The 12,885-nt window shown below is 35.8% G+C and overlaps 1 protein-coding gene across 1 annotated transcript in view; it reads right to left on the reverse strand.

The window, feature by feature from the left end:
• Nucleotides 1–12,885, reverse strand: part of LRRC9 (leucine rich repeat containing 9) — an 88,236-nt gene that overhangs the window by 31,362 nt on the left and 43,989 nt on the right. The window contains exons 20-23 of the mRNA XM_045522061.2: nucleotides 12,284–12,418; nucleotides 11,072–11,249; nucleotides 8,775–8,995; nucleotides 7,249–7,371 (exon numbers count right to left, since the gene is read on the reverse strand). Of these exons, the coding sequence (XP_045378017.2) occupies nucleotides 7,249–7,371; nucleotides 8,775–8,995; nucleotides 11,072–11,249; nucleotides 12,284–12,418 (657 nt within the window). The remainder of the gene's footprint in view (nucleotides 1–7,248; nucleotides 7,372–8,774; nucleotides 8,996–11,071; nucleotides 11,250–12,283; nucleotides 12,419–12,885) is intronic.

The raw sequence follows: 12,885 nt of genomic DNA on the forward strand, positions 1-12,885 counted from the left end.
GAACATGAGTGGGGCTAAAGGACTGTCTCCACTGGATAGATTGCTGTTTTTCTGATGGATCTGGGGGTGAGGGGCAAGGCTGCTGGTATGACTATGCAATTCTTGCTAAGGAAGGATGATGCTGGTATAACCACTATACCTTTTGTTCCCCTTCCTCCCCATGTCACCTCAACTGTTTTTCCCTACCTGATACAGTGGTTACAGGACCGCAACTGCAACTGTAAGTGCTGGAAACAGGGAAAATTCCTAAGCAAGAAACTGTAACTATGTTTTTAAACCTTGCATCAGAATTCCTAAGGGCCTGATGGAGACAGGTTATGCCTTCACCCTATCTGGCAAATTGGAGTTAACAGCGAATGTAGCTGTATTTCCTGGTGGCAAAAAATAGCCCACAAGTTTTGCACCTGTATAACCTTGCTGTATCTGAATGGGAGTGGACTGAGGGGAAGTATTTGCTAGTCTAGCATTGCTGTCTGCAAGCTAGACCAGCACAGTGGCTGAACCTAATGTCCCTTCCAAAGGTGGAAAAGTATGGGTGTAAATGGAGAGAAACGGGAAGAGCAGTTATGGGTAAAGGAATTAATAAATAGGTTATGTAATGAGGAAATTCTAATATTACATTACCTCAGAAGAGGCTCAGAGCAAGAGATGATATTGTCTCAGTTCAATTATATCAGATACCTGAAAGGGTGTAGCTGTGTTTTCCAAGACCACTCCTGCTTTTGGAACCTGACAAGGTCTCCAAATAGAAGGCTACAAATGTGAGTGGCCTCATCCTGGGAGACATTTCCATATCATTATGGACTGGATAATGACTGAATGGGATTATAGTAATATGCCAATATCTTTTGAATTTTATAATCATTTTGCTGTAAAGGATCTGTGTTCAAAGACCAGGGCATGGACTGTGATAATGTGATTTATAATAAGAAATATATATATTTGGTTTTTGTCTACTGATCCTGGCACAAAGATTCTAAAACCCTTGAAATTTTCTACGTAAGAGTCATAGCAGCATCTTTTGTTACTATATTTGGGTTTTTTGTGTTCAGTTCCTGAAATGGCACCAGAGCCATAAAAGTGAAAGGAGTGTCTTGTTATTCATAACAAGTCCCTTTCAACCACACCTGAGTTTATGTTAACAAGGTGACTTTTGGAAAGTCCCTGAGAATGAGGGCAGGTTGCCAGAGGAATCAACATTGATTAGAGAGTTGTAACTTTCAGTACCACTCCCTTACTTCCCAGGAAGGGGAAAAGGACTAGAGGTTGAATCAGTTGCCGATGGTCAATGATTTAATCAATAATGCCTCTGTAGTGGAGCCTCCATAAAATCCTAAAAGGAACGGGTTCAGAGAGCTTCTAGGTTGGTGAGTACATATAAGTGCTGGGAGAGAGGCGTGCTCAGAGAAAGAGTGGAAGTTCTGTGCCTTTTCCTATAACTTACTCTATGCAGCTCTTCTGTCTGGCTGTTCCTGAGTCACATCTTTTTATAATAAACCAGTAATCTGTTAAGTAAATGTTTTCCTGAGTTCTGTGAGCTGCTCTGGCAAATTAATCAACCCAAGCAGGGGGTCATGGAAACTTCCTATATAGGGTTAGTCAGAGGCACAAGTGACATCCTGGACTTATGACAGATATCCAAAGTGGGGGCAAGGGCAGTATTGTGAGACTAAGCCCTTGGCGTGTGGCAATTTGATGGTATCTCCGGGTAGATAATGTCAGAACTGAATTGAATTCTCAGACCTCTGACTTTTGCTGGAGAATTACTTGATGTAAAGTTTTGTGAGTATGGTAGTAGTGTGAGAGTTAAGGAACACTTGGAGTGAGTTTTTCCTTTAGACCTGGGTTTTCTTTTTGTCTCATATATGCTGGACTAGGTGCTGGAGAAGCCAGAAGTCTAGAAATGCCTACAGGAGAAAACAAACAAACAAACAAACAAAGTCTCTGAGAAAGCCTGCTCTCTCTAGTCAAGAAAGGAAAAGGGGCAGCCTTAGTAAGACAGAAAACTTTTAGGCAATAACAGGTCTACTGCAGCCAAATAGCATGGGATAAATTGCAGCCCCATTTCCACTAGGAATAGCAGAATGGGAGCATAGACTTCCACCCTTGCCTAGCTGTAACAAAGCACTCCTCCATCCCTGCTAAATGGAGAGCCAGGACCTTCTTCCTATCCCAGCAGTAATGTACCCAGACACACAAGTGTTACTAGAGACATATGGAGAGCCTGTCCACTTCCACCCAGTAGTAATGATGTGTCTGAGCGGCATTAATGAAGCACTTATGTCTTACTTAGTCAGAATAAGTCAGTGGAAGTCTGTGGGGAGTGTGAGCTCCTACTCTAGCCTAGCAGTTAATGAGGAACACTCCTCCAGCTTGTCAACAGAGGCCAAGTAAGGTTTCTACCTTACACCTGGCAGCAACAAAGTGCTGTCCCATCTCCTTATTGGTACAGTGTCAAGGGAAGCTTGCTAAAATAGAAGATTTAAATAAGATCCACAGTCTGTGACATAATACCCCAAATGTGCACAATATAATAGCAAAATTTAGCATACTAAAAATCAGGAAAACTTCACTTTCAATGTGACAAGACAATCAACAAACACCAATACTGAAATGACACAGGTTATAATTATCTGACAAAGATTTCAAAGCAGCCATCATAAAAATGCTTCACTATCCTATTATGAACATCCTTGAACCAAATGAAAAGATAGAAACTCTCAGCAGAGAAATAAAAAGTATCAACAAAGAAAGAGAAGATATAAAGAAGAATGGAAACTTTAGAATTGAAAAATACCATAACCAAATAAACACAATGGATAGACTCAATAGCAAAATAGAGAGAACAGAGAAAAGAATCAGTGAACTTGAATATAGAATAGAAATTATCCAATATAAACAAAAGAGATAAAAACAGAATTCAAAAAAAAAATGAGCCTTACCTTACTGAGACAGACTATATTCTAGACATGTGGGACCACAAAAAAGATTTAACATTAGTATCACCATATTTCTAGAATGAGAGGAGAAATAGAGTGGGGCTGAAAAAGTATTGGAAGAAATAATGGCTGAAAATTTCCCAAATTTGGTGAAAGACATAAATCTACAGATTCAAGAAGCTGAGCAAACCCCAAAAGAAGAAAACTCCCCCTAAATCCATGTCAAAACACATAATCATAATCTTAATCAAATTTATGAAAACTAAAGGCAGAAAAAATCTTGAAAGAAGCAAGAGAGAAATGAAATCTTACTTATAAGAGAAAAACAATTTGAATTATAGTAGATTTTCCATCAAAAATCATGGAAACCAGAGAATATTGTGGTTCTTATTCAGAAAATGTGCTACATTCTTCTAGTGTCCATGGTTTCTGATGAAAAATCATGGAAGAAAGTTGTCAACCCAGAAACCTACATCCAGAGAAATTATCATTCAGCCATGAAGGGGAAATTAAGACATTCTCAGATGAAGGAAAATCAAATGATTTGTCAATAGCAGCCTTACTCTAAAAGAATGGATAAAGGAAGTTCTTGAAATAGAAAAAAAAAAAGAAAAAAAGAACCTTGGAATACCAGGAAAGAAAAAAGCACACTGGAAATATATCAACATAGTAACTTTCCTTCTCCTCTTGACTTTTCTAAATTATATTTGATCAACTGAAGTAAAAAGTATGATATTGTTTGATGTGTTTCTCAATATACATGGAGGAAATATTTAAGACAATTATAAACAGGAGAGGAGAAACAGACTTAAAAGTAAATAAGTCTTTAATACTTCACCCAAACTAGTAAAAATGTCAACACTAGCATACTATAATATATATATGTAATACATATTAGGCTCAACTTATGTCTTTTGCCTAGAGAAACCACTAAAATCACGAGGAGATAAACTAAAAAACACTATAGACAAATCAAAATACAATTCTATAAAATGTTCAGGTAGTTCACAGGAAGCTTTCTCTTTTTTGGAAAAGAATAAGGAAGAAAGATTAATAGAGAAAACAGAAAACAAAAAATAAAATGGCAGACTTAAACACTAACATGTCAATAATTACCTTAAATGAGAATGGTCAACAATTATTTAAAATATAGATATCGGTAGTGGACAAAAAAATATGATGCAACTGTGTGCTGTCAACAAGAAACTCATTTCAAATATAATGATATATGTAGGTTGAAAGTAAACGGATGTCAAAAGGTATACCACACAAACAGTCAAAAGAAAGCAGGAGTGGCTATATTAATATCTGATAAAATAGACTTCAACACAAAGGAAATTACCAGGGATGGAGAGGATATTACATACTGATGAAAGGGTCAATCTACCAAGAAGACATAACAATCCTAAAGGTGTATGCACCAACCAAACAACAGAGATGGAAAGTAAGTGAAACTACCGTCTCCAGTTATTCTATCAAACATTAATGTAGGTGTTGCTGTGAAGGTATTTTGCAGATACAACTAAAGCTCCTAATTCATGACTTTCAATAGGCAGATCATCTTGGATAAACTGAGTGGGCTTAATTCAAGTAACTGAAAGACCTTAAAAGTAGAGCTGAGACTTTCCTGAAAGACAAGAAATCCACCTACTGACAGCAGTTTTGGTCCGTGACTGTGAGTTCTAGCCTGCCCATTGGATCTGAAACTTAGGCAGCCTTCACAACTGTTAAGCATTCCTTTAATAAATCTCTTAATATACATATACAGGTACAAATATAGATACACACACACACACACACACAATACATGTATCTCCTACTAGTTATGTTTTTCTGGTTGTACCTTTAATGATGATACAATCTCAAAATAAGTTTAAACAATATATTAATACAGCTTTAGGCATACCACTGCTTTTGCATTTTTCATAATCATAAAAATAACATTTGATTAATGGCCTTCTAAATCAGGGATTGGCGACCTTTTTCTGTACTTTTTCTGTAAAAATAATGTTTAAAAAACAGAAGTTTGTGGAAAGAGGGGAAAAAATGAAAATACAATTACCAAGACTGCTCCTTGGTTCTCCACAGTGTATGTCCTCCTTTAGTTTTCACTCCCACTCCAAAGAAGGCAGTGACTATGACTATCTATCTATCCATGGAGCCCTGGGCACAGAGTGAGGCTCAGCTGTCCACGCTTTACCATTCAAGAGTCATGTCACTTGGAATAAGTCATTTAAATCAGTTCTTTGTGCTCATCCATAAAATAACGGATTTGGACCATGTCATTTCTAAAGCCCAATGTCCAATTACATCTCAAACACTCTAGGATTATACTGCTCTTCTACCTCCCCCTGCATCTACTTCTTGTGTCTTCTTTTCATTTCCTAAATGGAAGTATGAAAGCCTCACTTAGGTTTGTTTATTTTCTCTACTCTCTTTCCTTAGACAATCTTACATATGTTTTTGGTTTTAACTATCAGCTTTCTACAAATAACTTCTAAATCTAAACAAATGTAAATTAAAAGTCTGTATCTAAATTTAGGCCTGTGTTTTCAACTGCCTGCTTGCCATCTCCAGTCAGATGATCCACTATCACATAAAATTTAGTGTGTCCAACACTAATCATCTTATTCCTGAAACTGCTTTTCTTCCTATAATCATATTTATGTTATGATATCTCTTCTCACATAGACTCAAGCCTTGTAGACATCGTTTATTCTTCCCTTTCCTTGTCCTTCAAATTTAATCGGTTGCCAAGCTCTGTCAGTTTTTCCTAGTATTTCTCATACTTTTCAGCTCTCCATTTTTAAAGTCACTTCCCTGTCATTCATTTCAGTTTCTCATTACCGCACATGTAGACTATCTTAATAGTCTCCTATTGGTCTTTCATCTTTCATCACTGTAAACACTGATGTTAAATTTCCTAATGTATAGTTTTGAATTTATTATCCCCCTACTTAAAAATCTTCAGTGCCTTCCCATTACCTCTCAATTAAAGTCTAAACTATTCAGTCTAATTCATGTCCCATTATTAATTCATACATTTATATTCTACCTCATTCTACCAAGAATTTGTGGCAGCTTACAGGAAGCACATATAATCAAATAGGAAAATGCAAATAATAAATAGTGAAGATCAAGACCAAGAATGATATAAGTTATATAGATCAAAACGGGTTAGGGACAGATAGATGAAAAGTCCTGCAGGGTTTCTGATATTGAACCATAAATTTAGCCCTGAGCCTTTAGGCAGTCAAAGTTAAAAGGAAAATACTTAAATTCTACTCATTGTCAGTAAGGAGAGCATAACTTTTCCTTAGGGGAAAAATGTTTTCCTACAATTACTTCTAAGAGCACTTTCTCATGTGGGCCTTCAAATGAGGGCACAGAGAAACAGGAAGGGTGAGATCCTCAACAACGTCCTTAGAGCAAATGCAGTTCTAGTTTCATAAGACTATTTTTAAAACATCCCTCAGTGAAAGCCAACACCTAAATAAAACCCAGTATACAAGATTCATGAAGTAAACAGTTCATGTTGGGGGGAGAATTTTTGATTCTTCATTCTGAAGAGGGCCCTGAAGAAGCAGGGCTAGAATTAGTCATTTTCTCAGAGCACCTCAAAATTCCACATAATCATGAACTATCTCTCAATTTTCTAGAAATTTGATGAGTTGTATTGTCTGACAGGGACTAGGCAATGATACACAGGGAACCTTTTTATTATGCACGCATTTGTCATGCACTTAACCTGTTACATGGAATCAAGAGCCCTTTATGAACCTGCCTGTTATAGAATCCAAGTTTCCAAATATTGCTTGTACACTCAGACCTATGTTCTGTGTTATTTTTCACACAGTATAAAATGTTATTTTTTTTACTAGTATAGTTTACTAGTTATGTTGACATACCAATTGTTGGTTCAAATGTATTTTTCTTAAATATTAACAACTATATTTTTTCAGGAATAGGAAGCTGTTTCTAGGCCCAAGAGGATGGTAAGGCTCCAGAGCAGTTTTTCCTATCCTGTCCCATAAAACTGTGCTCTTTATTTGTTAGGCATTGAATTCAGTAGGTGCAAATGTAGGCAGCATCTTCTCTCCCCTGTCACCTCAACTTAGACAATTAAAAATTGGCCGGAGGAGAAAATTTTAAAACCCAAAGCTAAAATATGCTTTGAAGAACTAGATTTTAATAAGCATAGTAAGTTTGGGTAACATACTAGTGTTAAAGCAACATTCAAAATGATTATGGCTATGAATATGTTAATATGAAGCTTGGATCAAATGTCATGAGTCCTAAAATGACTTACAATTGAGATTCCATCCAAGGCCTTCAGTTCTGGAAGATGAAATATTACAAACAACCGGTAGTTTTCTTGATTCCATACAATAATGTTTCCATTCATGTCTAGAATGACCAGGTTACTTAAACCCTAGGTAATAAAAATACATTTAAGGTGAGATATACATCACTCTAACAAGTTTTTTTCCCCTTAAGAGTTTAATCATCCTTGAATTTTAATATTTAAATTACTCTATCACTTCATAGTGATTTGAGTGCTTTTAAGTGTACTTTTTAGTGCCAGGGTTACCCTTTCAGACCATTAAGATCTAATTTTGTGCAATATTTCAGTGGTCTACATTATATGATTAGAATCCATTTTCAGATGCTGGTACTAAATGTATTACCACTGATAAAGACTTGTAGAGAACTTAGCAAAGTTTAAACAATATGCTTTGTTTATGGAATAGTGGCCTATTTCATTGTGTGTATGTACATATTAAATAGTATATATGTATACAGATATAACAGTGAAATGAAACGATGAAAAACATAGCCTTCTGATGAAGGATAAAGCTGAAGTGCGTCTGCCTTGTAAGAGAAGAGCAGAATTCATCTTAAGGGAAAATATGCTTCCTTAGTAGACAAGATATTTTGATGTGCATTTGTTATGAAGGAAGGGCCCTGAGTAGGTATGGATGGGAGAGGTTAAGACAAGAGGGAGTAAAACTACTCTGTGTCTATAATGTAAAATGGTTTATTTTCTTGCTATTGTTGATTAGGTTGACTCTGAAGCTCTAGAAGTCGTTATATTGGGGAGTACAGTGAGGATAAGGCTACATGTAAGAAAGGACAGGAAATGGACATAATTTTTTGGTAGGGAGATAACGTCCTAGCAATATGTATCAGCAAAAGAAAAGAGGCCATTGTGAGAGTCCCAGTGGTAGGAAACAGCCACTGAACTTTAGAAACAGTGAAGTCCTACATTACATTTGAAGAAAATTCTTTATTCTGTGCTGTAGTAAACTTCTATTTTATTCAAACCTTCAGTAAAGCCTTGCTGTACAGCAGCCTTGAATTCGTGACTTCTTAGGGATAATCAAAGAAAGCAAAGCTGGGCCAGGTTGACCAGAAAGAGCTGAAACCACCAGTTAAGAACCAGTACGTAAGTGAAAGATAATCAAGAATTTCTCTCAGAACGTGAAACGTTAAAGAATCTTACTTCCCAATCAGGTTGGGGAATCCTTGGAAATACTGAGGAAGGCAGGAGTTAGAAGGGATGGGACTTGGGTTATTTTATTGGAGAACTAAAAAAATTTACCCCAGATGGTTATCAAGTTGGGCACATTATGGTTTCACATACGTATGTTTGCTTGTATACATAAACTGAATGCAAATATATTTTAATAAACCTTGTTAGTCTTGATTTTCATTTTCTTCTTTACACTCTTCTGTATTTTTCAAATTATGTATAATGAAGATGCATTACTTTCATAGTATAAGGAAACAAAAAATATTTAGAAAAATAAAAACATTAGTACCCCAGATAGTCACCTTTAAATTGTAGATCTCCTGATTGAGCGCAATATAGTTATTGCTTATGTATAATTCAACCAGAGTAAAAGCTTTTTGTAAACCACTCAAAGAAGTGATTCTGTTGTTTTCAAGAGAAAGGGAATGAAGATGAAGCATGTTATCAAAGGTATGCTTTTCCATACCAGTGAGAAGATTATTGTTTATGCTGAGGCGGGTTAATTTAGTCAGCTTGGAAATGCCTAGAAAAATAAGCAAATTAAAGAAAACATTTAGATAGCACTGAAAGGTTAATTAAAAAATAACTGGCTGGTCCTTTTACTGTTGTTCTTTTTCTAAATTCAAGTGGCTTTGTGGAATTTATAGTATTAATCATCATTGTTTTTCCTTTTGTTTAAGAAGAATATAATGTTTATTAAGTCCCAGCTAATATATTAAATTCCAATTTTGGATTTATAAGAAGACTTGTTCTTCTTAGGTGATAAGGGAAGGTTAATTCAGTAGGAAATACTGAATTAAGCATTCAAATAACCTTTGAACGATATAATTAAGATTGTCACCATCACAGCAACACAAAGCTCTACACAAAGCTCAAAATAATCACCAGCCCCCATTTTAAGACATTAAGGGTAACAAACTAGAACGAAACATTCTGGAAAAGTATTCCTTACTGTGGCATCATTTGTATTAAAAAGAAACATTTTGGCTAATTCTACCTTTGTATGTTTAAACGTACTCTAAGACAGAACTTTAGAAAACGTGACCTTTCACCACGATCTAACCCTTATATATGTTATATACCATAGACACTTTATAACTGTAGGTAGGATGGTGCAGTTGAAAGAATTTTGGAGTTGGAGTGGGTTTCAAATGTACCACTACTAGATCTGGGACTATAGGTAAATTATATAAAATTATGTAACCTCTGAGCCTCATTTTCCTCATCCATGAAACAGTTATACTGAAATCTAAGGGGTTATGGAATTAAATGGAATGACATTTGAAAAGTATCAATGATAACTTTTGGCAAATAAATAATTGGTCCTCCATAAATTTTATCCATGCTCCCCTTCCACACCAGCCACTATTATGGGACTATGCAATGCTGAAAGTAAATAGATCTAGGGCAGTTTAGATGTACCATCAAAGCAAAAATCCTTAAATAGATATTAAATATACCTATGTCTGGAAAAAAAGAAGTATCTGTTAAAGTTTAGTGGGATAGCTATCTTTGAAAAGTGGTATAGAGAAGATATAAGTTGAAGAATTCTTCTTTTCAATGGTCTTATAGGGGGGAATAAAAAGGAAATAGGGTACCCAATTGCATACACAACACAAAACTAATACCCTGTTGTATGAGAATGGAAGACTAGTGATGAGAGTGATGAGGTTCTAAACACAGATGCCTGAGCTACCCCCAGGTTTACTCAGCTGAAATCTACAGAGGAGAGGCCCATGAATCTATATATTCAATAAACATCCTAACTGATTCTTATGACCAAGCAAGTTTTAGAAACTGTTGTTAACAGCCATTAAAATAAAGTATAACAAATGTTATACATGCTGTTTCTTAAAAGATGTTTAATACTTGCTTTTGCATATGTAATTTTTTAAATAAAGTTTTCTATTTATGAAAAAGGTAGTACACACACATGCTAATAATAAAACAATTCAAAAGTGAATAAAGTATAAATTAAGTCTCTTTCCCAGGCACAATTTTGAATTCTAACCTTCTCTCCTTAACAAGGACAACCCTGTTACCAAAATATTCTATACCTAGATGAGTATGCATGTGTGTGTGTGTGTGTGTGTGCGCGCACTTACCCAGACATTAGTAAAGCTGCTTAATTATACTTGTATGTGCATCCAAAAAAAAAAAAAAAGGCTATCTAGTAGTTATATAGTACATTTGATTGTCAACTTCTAGAGAATAAAATGTTCATTTTGTTAAAAGTCCTCAAATGTAACCTTAATTCTATATTCTGAAAAATGAACTGGGCTGCTTTATCTTTTTCAAAAGCACACCTCATTCATTCTGATTTCTGCCTAGTTTGTAATGTGCTAGGTTTGGTAACAGATGGTAACACTGGTACAGAGAGGAGAGGGAAGGCAGAGGAGGTGAGAGTCAGCTAGTTTGGTTCATTCTATATAGCAGCCAGTCACAGATCCCACTAATAGGTGTTTAGAATACTCCAAACCTTCTTGAAACTTCTCTGGAGATCTTCCTCTTCAGAAATGCCATCCTAAGTGTTATTCATTTTTTGCTCGTTAAATTAGATATTCATATTTTAAGACTTTCAAATTCTCGAATACCTTACCTTCTATTTTTGAGATGCAGTTTCCATCTAATGTGAGCTCTTCCAAGTTAACACAGGATTCCAAGCCTTCCATTTTAGTGAGATTATTGTTGCTGAATGATGCCCATTTCAAATTTTCCAATTTCTCTAAATTTGTGATTTCAAAGAGATGTTGCCCATCTAAATTTAAGGCAGTTATCTATAGAATAATTCACATTATTTGTTACTTCTTAAATCACATCAGTATATTAAATGTTATAAGATAAAAAGGCTAATGAAATAATTCATATGTGGTAAGTAACATCAAAAAATTCCTTTAGGAACTAAAGATACTGTGAAGCTCTTAGTTTACAGGAAAGTAAGATTTGACAAGATTAAAATCCAAAGAGGGACTTATATGGTGTTACAGACACTGATCTGTGCCAATCAGATTCCCAGCAGTGAGGGACTTGTCCCAGCTGCTGGGAGTGCTGTTGGCAGAAAGCCTTCCACTGTCAGTTCCTTCAGGGACAGCATCAGCTGCAGAGAGCTGCCTTGCTCAAGGTCATGCTCCTTCCCAGATTGGCCCATGTCCAATGACAGAGGGAAAGAAAGGCCTGGCCATCTTAGCCCAACCTGGGACAGATTTAAAAGGTCATTCTAATTCCAGAAGTCCCTGTGGAGCCAGCCAGGTCTGCTACTGGGCCTGCATCACAGCTAAATATCTATGTCTATTCTGTAATAAGAATAACGCCACTAATATCTTCCATTTTCAGGGAGCAGATTCTCTTAACACGGTTTTGATACCTGGCAGGAGGTGTAAGGGTGCTTATGAAGCAAGGAGCTGCTGGTGCTCTATTACCTTTCCCTTATTCTTGGCTGAATTCTGACCAGTGCCTCTACTCCTTTGCCAGGATTCTTGGCTCCTTTCACCTTGCCACCCAAACTTTTGACTTGATCCCTGGCTCTGAGCTTTAAAGTTTCCTTGCTTATTTTGACATATCATCAGAACGTATCCTTTGGATTTGTAGTGTACCTTTATCCTAAATTTCCAACTCTGTGGTGACCACTGTTGAGGCCTAGCCCTTGTGACATAACTACTCACAACCTGACTTCCCTTTTAATTTTAATTTAGCTCTTCCAATTTTCTGCCCATGACCTATTTGTGCCCTCTTTATGATACACAGACAAAAGCTGACAGAAAATCAATTGAAATTAAGCTTTTATATTAGATTTAATAGAATTAACCTTTACCTTTAAGAACCAGTTTCCACTCAGATGTGAATGTGGTCCTAACTTTGAAATCTGTGTCAGAATTTTGGCAGAAGGCCATACACTAAGTATCCGTGGTCTCTCCTCTTTACTACTAGAATGCCGTAAAAGAGATAACTAATAAAATAAAAAACACATGATAAATTAAGGAAATAGCATAAGAGGTCCAATTATATATATATAGTTAAAAGTATTGTTTCCTAGATGAGTGGTCCAATGAATAAGTTTTTAAAATGACATTTTCTTTGCCTTAAAATGTTTTCAGTATCTAGATATACTTCATACATTTCACTAATTTTTAAGCAGATTACAAAATAATATTTGTAAAACTGAAAGGATTATTGTAATACAAACACCATATAATCCACCCATAAAACCAGTTTAAGAGCTAGAATATTCCTACTACACCAAAAGCTCCCTGTGTGCCCCATCCTAATCTTTTTCCTCTTTTCCTCGGAAGCTATCACTTGTCTCAAGTGAATCAATCAATCCCTAAGAAGCAATCAAATGATCTCAAATTTTTTATCTACCATTTACTGGCTGCTCTATATATTTATGTTTGTATCCATATATAAGATATTATT

This window comes from Camelus bactrianus, chromosome 6 (genome assembly GCF_048773025.1).
Source record: "Camelus bactrianus isolate YW-2024 breed Bactrian camel chromosome 6, ASM4877302v1, whole genome shotgun sequence".
Classification (NCBI taxonomy): domain Eukaryota; kingdom Metazoa; phylum Chordata; class Mammalia; order Artiodactyla; family Camelidae; genus Camelus; species Camelus bactrianus.